This window comes from Pelmatolapia mariae, linkage group LG4, assembly GCF_036321145.2.
Source record: "Pelmatolapia mariae isolate MD_Pm_ZW linkage group LG4, Pm_UMD_F_2, whole genome shotgun sequence".
Taxonomy (NCBI): domain Eukaryota; kingdom Metazoa; phylum Chordata; class Actinopteri; order Cichliformes; family Cichlidae; genus Pelmatolapia; species Pelmatolapia mariae.
The window spans coordinates 17644049-17658576 of record NC_086230.1 but is presented as its reverse complement, the minus strand read 5'-3'; the positions used below and the strand labels follow the sequence as shown (position 1 = coordinate 17658576).

Genomic DNA, 14528 nt, shown 5'->3' with positions numbered 1-14528 from the left:
AGTACTGCTAAAATGGCCAAAGCGTCTTTCTTGTCCAAAATCATCCTGGCCAATGGCCATAACCCCCGCACCTTATTTAAAATTTTTAACTCAGTGGTTAACCCTTGCCCGGACATGCCTTTAATTTATTCTCAGGCTCTTTGTGAGCGATTTCAAATTCACTTTTTAGATAAGATCACATCTCTTAAGTCCTCCCTTCTCCCTGTTTTATGTCCTCTCCCCATTCCTGAGTGCATTTCAACTTTCCACCAGTTTGAGCCTGTGTCACTTTTGTCTATTAAGCGGCTAGTTGATCAAATGAATAACACCAATACTGTGCTTGACATTCTTCCATCTCGCATAGCTAAGGACTGTTTTGATGTAATTAGACCTAGTATCCCATTTCTTCTGAACTTTTTTCTTGCTCTCAGGCTGTGTTCCTTTGGCTTTTAAGCATGCTGTAGTCCACCCAATTCTTAAAAAAAGAAACTCTGACTGTTATGACCTTTTAAACTACAGACCGATCTCTAAGCTTTCGTTCTTGTCCAAGATCCTGGAGAGACTAGTTCTCTCCCAGCTCCAGGCGTACTTGGACACGAACAATATTGCTGAGAAATTTCAATCTGCTTTTAAGCCATTGCATAGTACTGAAACGGCGTTGGTTAGAGTTCTTAATGATGTTCTTGTAATTACTGATACTGGACGCTCTATGGTCCTAGTTTTCCTGTACCTCTCTTCGGCTTTTTTGGTGGACCATAACATCTTATTATTAAGACTTGAGCACACTGTGGGTATCAGAGGCACTGCCCTCGACTGGTTTAAATTATACCTCGCTGACAGGTCCTTTTCGGTTAACTTGGGCACCTTCTCCTCTTCCTCTGCACCGGTCTGTTGCGGTGTACCTCAAGGATCAGTTTTAGGCCCTATACTTTTTCATTGTATTTGCTCTCTCTAGGTGCAATCCTTGAAAAATACAATATCGCCTTCCACTGTTACGCCGATGACATACAGATCTATTTTCAGCTTACTGACGACCTTGCTGTGTCCCTGCACTACTTTGAAGAATGCATGCGGGAGGTCAAAGAATGGTTCCTGAGTAATTCTCTCATTTTAAATGATAAGAAGACTGAGATTGTGGTGTTCAACAGTAAAATCCCTCGTACCCAACTTTGTGCTGCCCTGGGTTCCTTTGCTAGCTCTTCCTGTGACTATATCAGTAACTTGGGTGTACTGCTGGATAGCTCGCTCAAACTCGATAAGCAAGTGTCTGCTGTAGAGAGATCTAGCTTCCACCAACTGCGCCTTATCTCTAAGGCTAGGCATTATGTTCCACATGAGGACCTGGAGAAGCTTATTCACGCTTTTGTGACCTCCAGGTTGGATTATTGTCTTCCTTGTACTACGATCTTCCCTCTTCTCTTCTTTTTAGACTGCAAACAGTCCAAAATGCGGCAGCCCGCCTCTTAACTGGTACTAGGAAATTTTGCCCTATTACTCCTGTTCTAGCTAGCTTGCACTGGCTGCCCATAAAGTACCGTATTCAATTTAAAATATTACTCCTTACATTCAAAACTATTAATAAATTAGCGCCGAGTTATCTTAGTGAACTTCTCAAGCCACATACTCCTGCTAGAACACTTAGATCTGCCACTCAACTACTTCTGACGCAACCTCGATGTCGGCTGAAGTCCTGGGGTGACCGTGCGTTTGCTCTGGCTGCCCCGGTACTGTGGAATACCCTTCCTCTTGATATCCGCGCATCTGATTCTGTTGCACTGTTTAAATCACGACTAAAAACCCACTTATTCAATCTTGCCTTTCCCTCTAGTTAACATTTCTTTTATGATTTTATATTATGCACTTTTATGCTCATTTAATTCCTTGTTTGTTCTGTATATGTTGCTTTCCTATGTACCAGTGACAGCTATCTGCTTGCATACCTAGTACTTGCTTTGGTCCTGTTTCTATTATCTTCCTTTTATTCTCTATGTTACTTGTTAAGCACCTTGGCACACCCTTGGTTTTTAAGTGTGCTTTATAAATAAAGTTTATTATTATTATTATTATCAGCCATGCCGCTTTGCTAGCTAAAAACCCAGTGTCGGCACATAAGGACGCTGTCATAGCCTGTCAACAACGTTGATTAGCTGCGTATATACGAATGTGAATCGCATCATTGGCTGGACTATGGGATAAGGTGGCATCGTTCTAATCCCATACTGGAGCAGCCAGTCACTTCCTGACTAACACTGCAAAACAGAATGAATTGTTAACGTATTTATTTTAATTTCAGTTCAGGTTAGATTTTTTTTTTGTGCGCAACGCAGATTTTCTGTGCACAGAGACCATGCCAGCAGTGCGCAAGCGTGCAGGTTAGAGGGAACATTGATGCCCTGTACCAACATAGAGCAGAGCAGCTATCTGAACGCTACTCCAACAGAGGTCGATTATCTTGTTAATAATTTTACCTCCTCACTATGTACTACTCTGGATACTGTAGCTCCTGTGAAAACTATATCCTCAAATTAGAAGTACCTGACTCCTGGTATAATTCTCAAACACGTAGCCTAAAGCAGATAACTCGTAAGCTGGAGAGGAAATGGCGTGTCACAAATTTAGAAGATCATCATTTAGCCTGGAGAAATAGTTTGTTGCTTTATAAGAAAGCCCTCCGCAAAGCCAGATCATCTTACTATTCGTCACTGATTGAAGAAAATAAGAACAACCCCAGGTTTCTCTTCCACACTGCAGCCAGGCTGACAAAAAGTCAGAGCTCTATTGTACCAACCATCCCTTTAACGTTAACTAGTAATGACTTCATGAACTTCTTCACAAATAACATTTTTATCATTAGAGAAAAAATTACCAATAATCATTCCACAGATGTAACATTATCTACAGCTACTTTTAGTACCATTGATATTAATTTACACTCTTTCTCCAATTGATCTTTCTGAGTTAACGTCAATAATTACTTCCTCCAAACCATCAATGTGTCTTTTAGACCCCATTCCTACAAAACTGCTCAAAGAAGTCCTACCATTGATTAATGCTTCAATCTTAAATCTGATCAACATATCTCTAATAATCGGCTATGTACCACAGGCCTTCAAGCTGGCTGTAGTTAAACCTTTACTCAAAAAGCCATCTCTAGACCCAGCTGTCTTAGCTAATTATAGGCCAATCTCCAACCTTTCTTTCATATCAAAAATCCTTGAAAGAGTAGTTGTCAAACAGCTAACAGATCATCTGCAGAGGAATGACTTATTTGAAGAGTTTCAGTCAGGTTTCAGAGCTCATCACAGCACAGAAACAGCTTTAGTGAAGGTCACAAATGATCTTCTTATGGCCTCTGACAGTGGACTCATTTCTGTGCTTGTCCTGCTAGACCTTAGTGCAGCGTTCGATACTGTTGACCATAATATCCTATTAGAGCGATTAGAACATGCAGTAGGTATCACAGGTACTGCACTGCAGTGGTTTGTATCATATCTATCTAATAAACTCCAATTTGTACATGTAAATGGAGAGTCCTCTTCACACACTAAGGTCAATTATGGTGTTCCACAGGGTTCAGTGCTAGGACCAATTCTGTTTACATTATACATGCTTCCCCTAGGCAGTATCATTAGAAGACATAGTATACATTTTCATTGCTATGCAGATGACACCCAGCTCTATCTATTCATGAAGCCAGATAACACACATCATTTAGTTAAACTGCAGGAATGTCTTAAAGATATAAAGAGCTGGATGGCCGCTAACTTTCTGCTTCTTAATTCAGATAAAACTGAGGTTATTTTACTCGGCCCTGAAAATCTTAGAAATATGGTATCTAACAAGATTCTTACTCTGGATGGCATTACCTTGGCCTCCAGTAACACTGTGAGGAACCTTGGAGTCATTTTTGACCAAGACATGTCCTTCAATGCACATATTAAACAAATATGTAAGACTGCTTTCATCTCTAAAATTAGAAATATCCTGTCTCAGAGTGATGCTGAAAAACTAGTTCATGCATTTATTACTTCCAGGCTGGACTACTGTAATTCATTATTATCAGGATGTCCTAAAAACTCGCTGAAAAGCCTTCAGTTAATCCAAAATGCTGCAGCAAGAGTACTGACAGGGACTAGAAAGAGAGAGCATATTTCTCCAGTATTGGCTTCCCTTCACTGGCTTCCTGTTAAATTCAGAATTAAATTCAAAATTCTGCTCCTCACATACAAGGTCTTAAATAATCACGCCCCATCTTGTCTTAATGACCTTGTAGTACCATATCACCCGATTAGAGCACTTCGCTCTTGCACTGCAGGCTTACTTGTTGTTCCTACAGTAATTAAAAGTAGAATGGGAGGGAGAGCCTTCAGTTTTCAGGCCCCTCTTCTGTGGAACCAGATTCCAGTTTGAATTCGGGAGACAGACACTATCTCTACTTTTAAGATTAGGCTTAAAACTTTCCTTTTTGGTAAAGCATATAGTTAGGGCTGGACCAGGTGACCCTGAATCCTCCCTTAGTTATGCTGCAATAGACGTAGGCTGCCGGGGGATTGCCATGATGCATTGAGTTTTTCCTTTCCAGTCACCTTTCTCACTCACTATGTGTTAATAGACATCTCTGCATTGAATCATACCTGTTACTAATCTCTGTCTCTCTTCCACAGCATGTCTTTATCCTGTTTTCCTTCTCTCACCCCAACCGGTCGCAGCAGATGGCCGCCCCTCCCTCAGCCTGGTTCTGCCGGAGGTTTCTTCCTGTTAAAAGGGAGTTTTTCCTTCCCACTGTCGCCAAAGTCCTTGCTCATAGGGGGTCATATGATTGTTGGGTTTTTTCTCTGTATCTATTATTCTACGATCTATTGTACAATATAAAGCGCCTTGAGGTGACTGTTGTTGTGATTTGGCTCTATATAAATAAAACTGAATTGAATTGAATTGAGACACGGTTGACAGGTGGCATTTTGAGGGACAAGGATTTAAGTGACACTTTGTAGAGCAACTCAGACTCGTCCTTTATTGTCCAAATCCATGCAAGCCATTTTATTTTCAGCAAGCTGCTGGTTCACAGTCGAACCTTCTTCCCCTTAAGCCTTTCACAATAAAACAGGTCACACTAAAACAGATTACACCACATGAACATTAGGGTTACTGCTTTTGTTACCTGTTGAAGATCAGACTCAAGCTTCTGAGCTGAGGTTGGGATGCAGCCAGTTTTATCATCGCTCTGAGTTCTTTGCTAGCTTTGTGTTAGTATCTGTGTAGGAGCTATAACTAAATGTATTGGATTTTGATGATCACTGGGTTTTCATTTGTTTGGTTGCTATGGTGATGTGTAACTGGAGTCACGTGGGTGCTAGCGGTGACATTAAGAGGGCGTTGTCAGTCTGTCATTTACTGGTTTGATTTTGACAGAGAGGAGGGCTGGGTAGCCGTAGTTTTTGTTGACCGCTGCACAATGAGTTCCCCCTTGTTGCATTAGAGCCTGTGATGTTTTAAGTGTCTGGATCGGGAACCGATCACATTACTCTGTAAACTCTCAAAGCACTTTAATAAACAAGCAAGCAATTCCACCTCATTATTGCGTAAAGTTGACAGCATATCAGGCAAAAAGGCAGGCTCCATCCCCGGCCTCTAGCAACTGTGGAAGTCACTACAATCTGCACAGACAGCATACTATCAATGAGCAGAAGTTGTGCTAGCAGTATAGTGCTCTTCTCTTGTCCTTTTGTTTAATAAAACAAAAGTAACATCTGCATCTCCCCTTCTCAAAGATTATACACCACTCCGTCATTTTCCTTCCTGGACACTCAGGCCTAGCAACCAGTTAGCAACCACTTATGGTCAGTTGCTAGTATGAAACTTGTCAGTGCTGGATTGGAAACCTCCTTGCAGATTGCTATGGTTGCTGAAGATACCAACTACTTATTGAGTGGCAGTGAAACTGTGAAAAGCAGAATAGAATAGAATAGGATAATTTTTCCATTGTCCCACAAGGGGGAAATTTGGATGTAACAGCAGCAAGAAAGACACATATACAAACAAACAGTACACAAGACACAGAACAGAAACATACACAATTTTTACATATTTACATCAAGGGCAATAGTTACTAAAAACAGAGTACTGTAACATTATTAAATTAAATAAAATTAAATACAGATAAGAGGCAAAGCCAGGTTGTAGTGTGAATCGGTTGATAAAATAGTGCAAGTTACAGCATTGATGTAAACCTCCGTGTTTGTTGGGAGCAGTTTTGATTGTACAGTCTGACAGCTGCAGGGAGGAAGAACCTACAGAAACGCTCCTTCATTCATCGAGGATGCAGCAGTCTGTCACTGCATCCCAGAGCTGCTTTCAACACCATCTAGCCACGACTTCTGAGGGACAAACTGGAGCTATCGGGAGTGGACCACCATCATATACAGCTATCACAATGACGTGTGTAAACTCTCGCGGTAGATAGTACGGTCACATTCTAACCGCTAGCAGCTCAATGTCCTTACAGCATAGAGTCTCTTTGATAGGTGGTGTAACTCTGGGCATTTATCTATCGTTCACAAACACAGCCAAACCACCTCCTCTCTTCTTGCCACTCTCTGTTGTTCTGTCTGCCCAGATCAGATACAGAAACAGATCCTAGCAGACTGGGTACCCAGTGGCTGTGCTGACACAGTTGTAAAATTGTGATCTGTTGCAGAGATGTGTTTGTGTCATGGGATTCGGGGCCCCATTAAAAAAAGATATCACTTTGGGCCAAACCATCCCACCCCCTAAAAATATAACACTGTGCAGACATGGATCAATAATGATGATTAGATAAATGTATTTTTTGATTTTGTGCAAGATTGGTTCATCAACTCTGTTGTCAGTAAGCTTTATTTATTTTACATTAATTGGCATCTTACACCAAATGCAAAAAAATATATATGTTAAGTTTATGAATGGAAGTAAATACAAAATCTCATCTAGAAAATTGTGTTTTATTGCTTTTTTTCTTTACAGCTTTTCCAGAGTAAAATGAGTATTTCTGTGGCAGACCTGAGAGGTCAACCAACATAAAGTGATTTAGGGGAGACAGTAACATGACAGAACTGACTAACAGTAAACAAACAATAGTAAACATGTATCTGCAGTAATATATGAATCATGTGATCTGAACACACATTTCCCTTGAATTTTTTTCTCCCTCACATCACCAAAGAATCCTCTGCTTCATTTCAGTGTGTCTCAGTGCAATCTGCAGAGTGTTTGATTTTTCAGGGCTGCTGTAATATTGCCATCCACTGCAATATTCTTGGACAGCAGTTTATCATTTAAGGATAGCCTATGCTAGGCAGCTAGAAAGATAGATAGATTAAGGCAAGATCTCTGCCCTTGACATTGATTTTCTGGATTAACTTTTCCTTACACTGGTGGTCCAGATGACCAGTCACATGAAGCTCATTATCAGCTTGATAAATTAGATGGTGGCATTTTCAGTATCTAACCAGTCACAGTTATTGGTACTGGCAAAATAGTGGCTGATTTTTTAAGAGAAAATAAAAATATAAGAAAAACTGAAAATAACACAGCTACTGCAGAAAAAGCTGTGGCGTGTGTATGAGAGGGAAAGTATAGTTGAGTAATATAACAGGAAAAGTTTGAGCATTTGGACAGTAAGACTGGAAAAGAGTTGCTACATATTAATAAAGTTTAGCTTATTTGAAGGCAAGAAGGAAGCTGGCAAAAATGAAGACTGTAACACTTAACAGACTTATGAATTTACCAACTCTTTCATTCAAATTATTTTATTAAAAACAACTGAACCCATGAAATACCAAAACACCAAGATACCAATGGAGGAGATAACATAGAGGGAAACAATGAAGGGACTAATCAAATATCATTCATACAAACTAGAAGTGAATAATTTGAATAATTTTACAACAAAATGACACAACCCATTAAAAAATTAAAGAAAGAATAACAAAGATTTTTGCATTTTAAAATAGAAGGCTAGCTTCGGCTCAATAGGTTTAAAGTTCTCCATACAGAGTAAAATAACAAGACTATATCAAACTAACTGTCACTCTACAGGGATTTAATGAAGCCTCACATTTTAATGTATAACGAATACAACATTCAATGTTTTATTTAAATGAAGGGATACATATTTGTCTTTAGTCAGTATCATTTTGATATTTTGGTTGTCATTACATTTAATACTGACAATGTTAACAGTATGACAGCATGACTATGTGTCACCTGACAATTACTGATAAAAAATAAAGTCTGGAGACAGACATTCAAGAACTTCCTTTTTTCAAAAATGAACGCATCAAATCCAACCACATGTCTTTATCCTAAGTACAAGTTATTCATGCAGTTTTCAGTCAATTACCATAACAGGACGTGATTTATATTTCAGTCAGTACTGTGTTTGGTCTCACATCTAGTCATTCAAGTGGGTGAGGAAGTCGTCTCCATAGACAATCATTTGCTTCAGTGCACACAGGATATGAGCATCAGTGTCGTCATCGGTGCTGATTTCTGAACTGTAGTTCTTTACAAGAAAGATGCAGTTCACTGGGAGTCCCAGCAGCTGGCTAAATTTGTCGACCTGAGTGTTAAATCAAATTCAGTTAATTAGTAAGTATAAAATGATTTTACATTAAAAAAATGTAACTTAACGTCTTATAAAAGGTTTCCAAACTAAAAGCAAAACAAAAATCAAAAACTACCAACAGAAAAGATTTACCTGTTCTTTCAGGTACTTGCTCTTGTAGATGTTTTTGGGATCCTGTTCCGCCTCAGGACAGGCTTCATCAACTTTGGTGAGAATAGCCAGCTGGGGAATGTCTGTTAACACAAAAACTTAATAAGATGTCATGCATTTGTTGTTGTTGTTATTTTTTATTATTAATGTCTATAGACTTACATGTCAAAATTAGTTCACATAATGTATTACAATTTTAAAACTGTTACTGTACCCATTTCACTGGCTGTCAGTCTGACATTTCTTAGCTTTTTCACAACCTCTTCACTTAGTAGAGACACAACAACAGTGACCAGAATATGAACTCTGTCATTCAGGCTGGGACATGAGCGGTATCCCAGATCGCCCTCTCTCAGTTGTTGTTGTGGAATGAACTGAAAAGCAATTCAAGAAGTTGTGATTTGAAAGATAAGAACACTATGTGATTATGTATGAATTTGAGTAATGCATTATTTTGTTAAATCGAGCCTAAATTAATGGTGGCTTTAAAGTGGTGACCAAAATAACAGTAGAAAACAGAACGGAGCCCTCAACAAGAGTGAAAGCAGTCTTATCATGCCAGGAAAGTTATATCTTATATAAGATATCATATTTTGACAAATAAGCAGCTACATAAACCTTCTGTTTCATAAAACATGAGTGGAATGGACAGCTATATTCTAATGCTCAGCTCTCTTCACTACAACGGACCAGTGTTTGCATCACTGCAGACAGGACCTCAATCCATCTGTCAATCTCCCCCTCCCCTCAGTCTCTAGTATACTTCAACTCCTCCATGTTGGCAGCATCTCATCCCTGACACAGAGCAGCCACTCCTACTTTTGAACTGAGCATCATTGCCTCATACATGGAGGTGCTAATTCTCATTCCTCCCTTTCAACCACAGCCCTCCAGGTCTCAGTGTCTTGATGTTTTCTATCCTATTTTCTGTTCTATTGTGAATAAATTAACCATTTATTAGTTTTGCAAATCATTACATTCTTTTTTCATTTTTTTAATTTGGTTTAGTGTTTCCCAATTATGTGCATTGAAAGTGAAAAAATGTAAAGAAAAAACGTGTTACAGATTATGCATTACATGAAATTAAAGTTCAGAACAGTGTACCTTGTAACCTTCAGTAACATGTCCCCTCAGGGCAAGTTTGACGTCATCCACATGAACACCACTATTATTTTGCTCCATGCCCATGATGTCATTGCAAACAAAGGAGTAATGGCCTTGACTGCCTTTGGAGAATTTGTAACTTTTGTACTGGAAGCAGAATATGGAGTTAACAAATCCTCATTTAAAACAACTATAATCAGTCAATTAATCAGTATTTGATTTGTTTGTAGAGAGATAAGATAGATTGATACCTTCCGAGTGAAACTGGTTCCAGAGATCGTATCAGTCAAATCTCGACCAGTAACTCTACCTTGTAAAACACTGTCAACAGAGTTGATGAAGCTTGATTTTCCTGCACCAACTGGTCCAAAAAATAAAATTCTGAGATGATTTGCTTCCTGATTTTGAGGTTTATATGATTTCAAAAAGTCCAGGATATTCTTATTATTCCTGTTTCAATGAAAAACAAACACATGTGAAAATACTGCCTGATTTTTATTTTCTAATATTTGGTCATTTATTTTTTTAATAATATATACACAGCATTGTGACTGATGCTGTGCTGTTACACACACCAGTTATCTAATGCAGCAAACCATGTAAATCATGTAAAGGAGTAGAGCCGCATTAAATGAACAACTAAATGAATAACTGCATATCCATCATACTCACTCTGGAAAAGGCCTCCATGGCTTACTAAAAGTTGCTAAAGAGAAAATAACATATGTTCACATAATGGTAACATAATATGAACACATAAATAAAATATGAACATCAGAACATTTCAAAATCAACTTTTAATCAACTTTTACCATCCCTTGTTTTCAATAATTAAGTGTCATCAAGTGTTAGGGTTATTCAAATGTGACTTGCAATAGTGGGAAAAATCAGATTAGAAGTTAGAAATGCAGAGTCCAGTCTCACAGTAAAATGTTGAGGTTGAGGAAACAATTTTCTGCTTTCAAAATGTTGCACAGCTTTTCAGGGTTTAATGTAAAGACATAGTTTTGCTGTTAGACTAAAGTGGAGCAAGTCAGGACTTACATGATCCCATATCTGTAAACAAGACAATTACATGGACAGGTCAACTATCAAATATCAAACTGACATAAAAATATCTCTGAAAGAAATGTTGTCATTTCATAAAATCATTACTCACCTACAAAGAAAGTAATATTTTCTTTTGTCTTTAAAGTTTCACTGGAAAATGGAAAATACAAAAAAGATTGAGAGAAAAAGAAAGGAAGCACTTTTAGGTAGCGCCACCAAATGTAACTAAATAACAATAATACATTACATTGTTGTGAAAAAAATTGCAGATTTATACAACAGATAGAAAGAATAGAAAGAAGAAGTAACTTCATTGAAATGCAAAGCATAATGTCACAGTTAGTCCTTACCTTCTCCTGTGTGGCTCTGGACAGTTTGACTGCAGTACAGGCAGACAGAGCCCACTTTATACTGTTCTTGCTACTTTCACTTTCCTTATCATAGTGTTACGTTTCCTTTGTTTTTTCCCACTACTTTTACTTTTACTTTCTTCTTTATTTTTCTTGATTGTTAACTCAGTTTACAGTATACCATATTACTTGACATGACTGGCAGTTTCACTATTATGGAGGACCACAAGAGCCACGCGCATCGAAATAAAGAATTCTGTGCTTAAATAATGAATTGTAGAATAAATTCTGCATTTGTAAATTCATTTTTGAATTCCAATTTAATAAACTGATTTTTAAAATGCTTTTAAAAACTGCATTTGAAAAACCTTTTTCCAGTTGCACTTTAATAAACTGCATTTCAAAATCCTTTTTCCAATTGCACTTTAATAAACTGCATTTCAAAATCCTTTTTCCAATTGCACTTTAATAAACTGCATTTCAAAATCCATTCCCTTTCCTGTTTGCTCAGGGATTAACTTCTGGATTAGCTGCTGGATTAGCTGTTGGATTAACAACTTCATTTTAAAAATCGTGCGGCTATTCAAATTAGCTACACAGAGTGTGCTGGCGGTCTTTTTTGATATAGAGAAAGCGTATGATATGATGTGGAGGGAAGGTCTATTAATAAAAATGAGGGAAATGGGTATAAATGGCCGAATGTTCAGATGGGTTAAGGATTTTTTGGAAGGCCGACGAATAATAGTAAGGATTGGGAGGAGTTATTCGGAGAGTTTGCCAATAGAAAATGGAACGCCACAAGGAAGCATAGTTAGCCCGCTATTGTTTTCACTGCTGATTAATGATGTGTTTAGGAACATAGAGGGTGGGATGGGGTTTTCACTTTTTGCAGACGATGGGGCAATGTGGGCAAGAGGACGACGGTTAGACTTTTTGGTGAAGAAAGTACAGGGGGCAATTGCAGAAATAGAACAGTGGTCGTATAAATGGGGGTTTAAATTCTCAGTTGATAAGACTAAGTTGATGGTTTTTACAAGAAAGAGAGGTGGGGTTGACGTCAGGGTCAGATTATATGGACGGGAATTGGAAAGGGTAAAACAATTTAAATTTTTGGGGTTGTGGTTTGATGAAAGGGTGACATGGACTATACATATTCAGAAAATAATAGACAGGTGCAAGAAAGTGTTGAATGTAATGAGGTGCTTAGTGGGAATTGACTGGGGGGCTGATAGGAAATCTTTAAAAGCTATATATACTGGGTTGATTAGGTCAGTATTGGATTATGGGTGTATCGTATATAATTCTGCTGCCAGAACAAGTCTTCGTAAGTTGGATAGTGTCCAATATCAAGCGTTAAGACTTTGCTCAGGTGCATTCAAAACAACATCTGCAGCAGCACTACAGGTTGAAATGGGGGAAATGCCATTACAAATAAGAAGAGAGCAACTGACATTGAATTACTGGGCAAGTTTACAAGGACATGGTCACGATCATCCAACGAAAACTGTTTTCCAACCATGCTGGGAAAAAGAGAAAATGCAATTGAAGAGCTTTGGGTGGACAGTGGGACAGAAAGCAGCTGAACTTAATCTGGACAAGATAAACATAAGTCAAACAGTACCATTGCCTACAATACCACCATGGATGTTCCCTGACGTAGTAGTAGATTTCACATTGTTAAAGAAAAAGACCAAGGAGAGGGGTGTTTTCTTAAATTCGCATACAGTGCAGGAATATATTAATCAGTATTATACTTATGTCAAAATCTACACAGATGCATCACAGAATACAGCCAACCAGAGTGGGATAGCCTTTATAGTTCCTGAATTTAATATCAAGGTGGGGAAAAGGATCAGTGACGATTTGTCAGTATACACAGGTGAAATGGTTTCCATATTGTTAGCAGTCCAGTGGATTGAGGAAACGACACCACTAAGATCTGTGGTGTGCTCAGACTCGAGCGCATCACTGGCCAGCTTGCAAGACAGCCACTCAGACTGCAGACCTGACATTCTGATAGAGATCCAGCAAACATTGTTCAGACTTTTTATGATTGGGCTTGTGGTCACATTCTTATGGGTACCAGCGCATCATGGAGTTAAAGGAAATGAAATGGCAGATAGGACAGCAAAAGTCGCAACAAGGAGACCGATGATAGATATGGTTATTAGTGTGAGTAGGACGGAGCTCAAGAGCAGAATACGACACAAAATGAAGGAAAGGTGGCAAAAGCAATGGGAGGAGGAGAGGAAAGGGCGATGGTTGTACAACATCCAAAGGAAAGTGGGGGAAATGAGAAGTACAGGACGAAACAGGAGAGAGGAGACGATTATATCTCGACTGAGATTTGGACACACTGGCTTAAATAGCACATTATTTTTAATAGGTAAACACTGTACAGGGGAGTGTGACTGCAGTAGGCAACAGGAAACAATAGAACATGTTTTATTGCATTGTCAGAAGTATGATATGGAGAGGAGACAGCTGATCAAAAAGCTGGACGATATGAAAGTGAAGTTGGACTTGTTTGATTTATTTCGCGTGAGCTCTATGAGTGAAAGTTATCAGGCTGTATTTTGGTTTTTAAGACAGACCCATTTGTTCGGAAGAATTTGAATATTTTCTTTTATTTTAATTAATTAATTTATTTGTTTAATTATTTATTTTTTGTCATTTCGGTCCACACTCCACACCAGTTGGTGGCGGTAATGCACCATTTTGCTGTTTGCCAACCGCCAATAAACCCTATACAGAAGAAGAAGAAATTAGCTACACCGTGAGATGTAAGGAGCTCTCTGATTGGTTGGTCAGACACAGGCTGTCTGCTTGGATTTTTCTAGCTCATAGCTTCGCCCTGCTAAGAAGCGTGTGTGCTTGTACAAAGGCCGTTCAGCCTCGGGATTTACACTCGTCTCGACACGGATATGTGAAGAATGAAGGGACCCTGCAGCGAAACGGAGAGCCCAACCTCTGACTCAGTGCCTGTTTACGCAGTCTGACCACCTGTTGAAGGTAACGTGCTAACGTGGCTAACGTGGCTAACGCTAGCATCACCGCACGCAGCCCCGTTATTTTAAGGTCATCTTAGTTTATGAAACTTTTACGTTTTGTAAGCTGCTGTGCTCTTCACAAATAAAGCTGGAAGCAGCTCAGACTATTAGAACCGGCACTGAGCCCTGTTACATTTATACAGTGTTAGAGCAATGGCTGCAACCTACAGCCTTTAAACTAGCGATTAAAATGCTGACAGTAAACTCGTCAGTCCAGATGTTACCACATTACTTTGTGAT

General features: G+C 38.8%; 1 protein-coding gene and 1 pseudogene across 1 annotated transcript; one reads left to right on the top strand and one right to left on the bottom strand.

Moving 5' to 3' along the window:
* LOC134626132 (interferon-induced protein 44-like) overlaps positions 1-14528 on the top strand; it is a 109493-nt pseudogene that overhangs the window by 47898 nt on the left and 47067 nt on the right.
* On the bottom strand, positions 8411-10181 carry LOC134626720 (interferon-induced protein 44-like). Its single transcript, XM_063472659.2, has 5 exons — positions 10090-10181; positions 9839-9985; positions 8949-9108; positions 8717-8817; positions 8411-8578 (listed from the first exon to the last, which is right to left on the bottom strand). The coding sequence occupies exons 2-5, from the start codon at positions 9920-9922 to the stop codon at positions 8411-8413; spliced, it is 513 nt and encodes a 170-aa protein (XP_063328729.2). The 5' UTR covers positions 9923-9985; positions 10090-10181.

Coding starts and splice junctions, on each gene's coding strand:
- LOC134626720 (XM_063472659.2), bottom strand. CDS start 9,922: ATGGGCATGGAGCAAAATAATAGTGGTGTTCATGTGGATGACGTCAAA. Junction 8,818..8,948: donor ACTGACAGCCAGTGAAATGG/GTACAGTAACAG, acceptor TTGTGTTAACAG/ACATTCCCCAGCTGGCTATT. Junction 8,579..8,716: donor GCAAGTACCTGAAAGAACAG/GTAAATCTTTTC, acceptor TTTAACACTCAG/GTCGACAAATTTAGCCAGCT.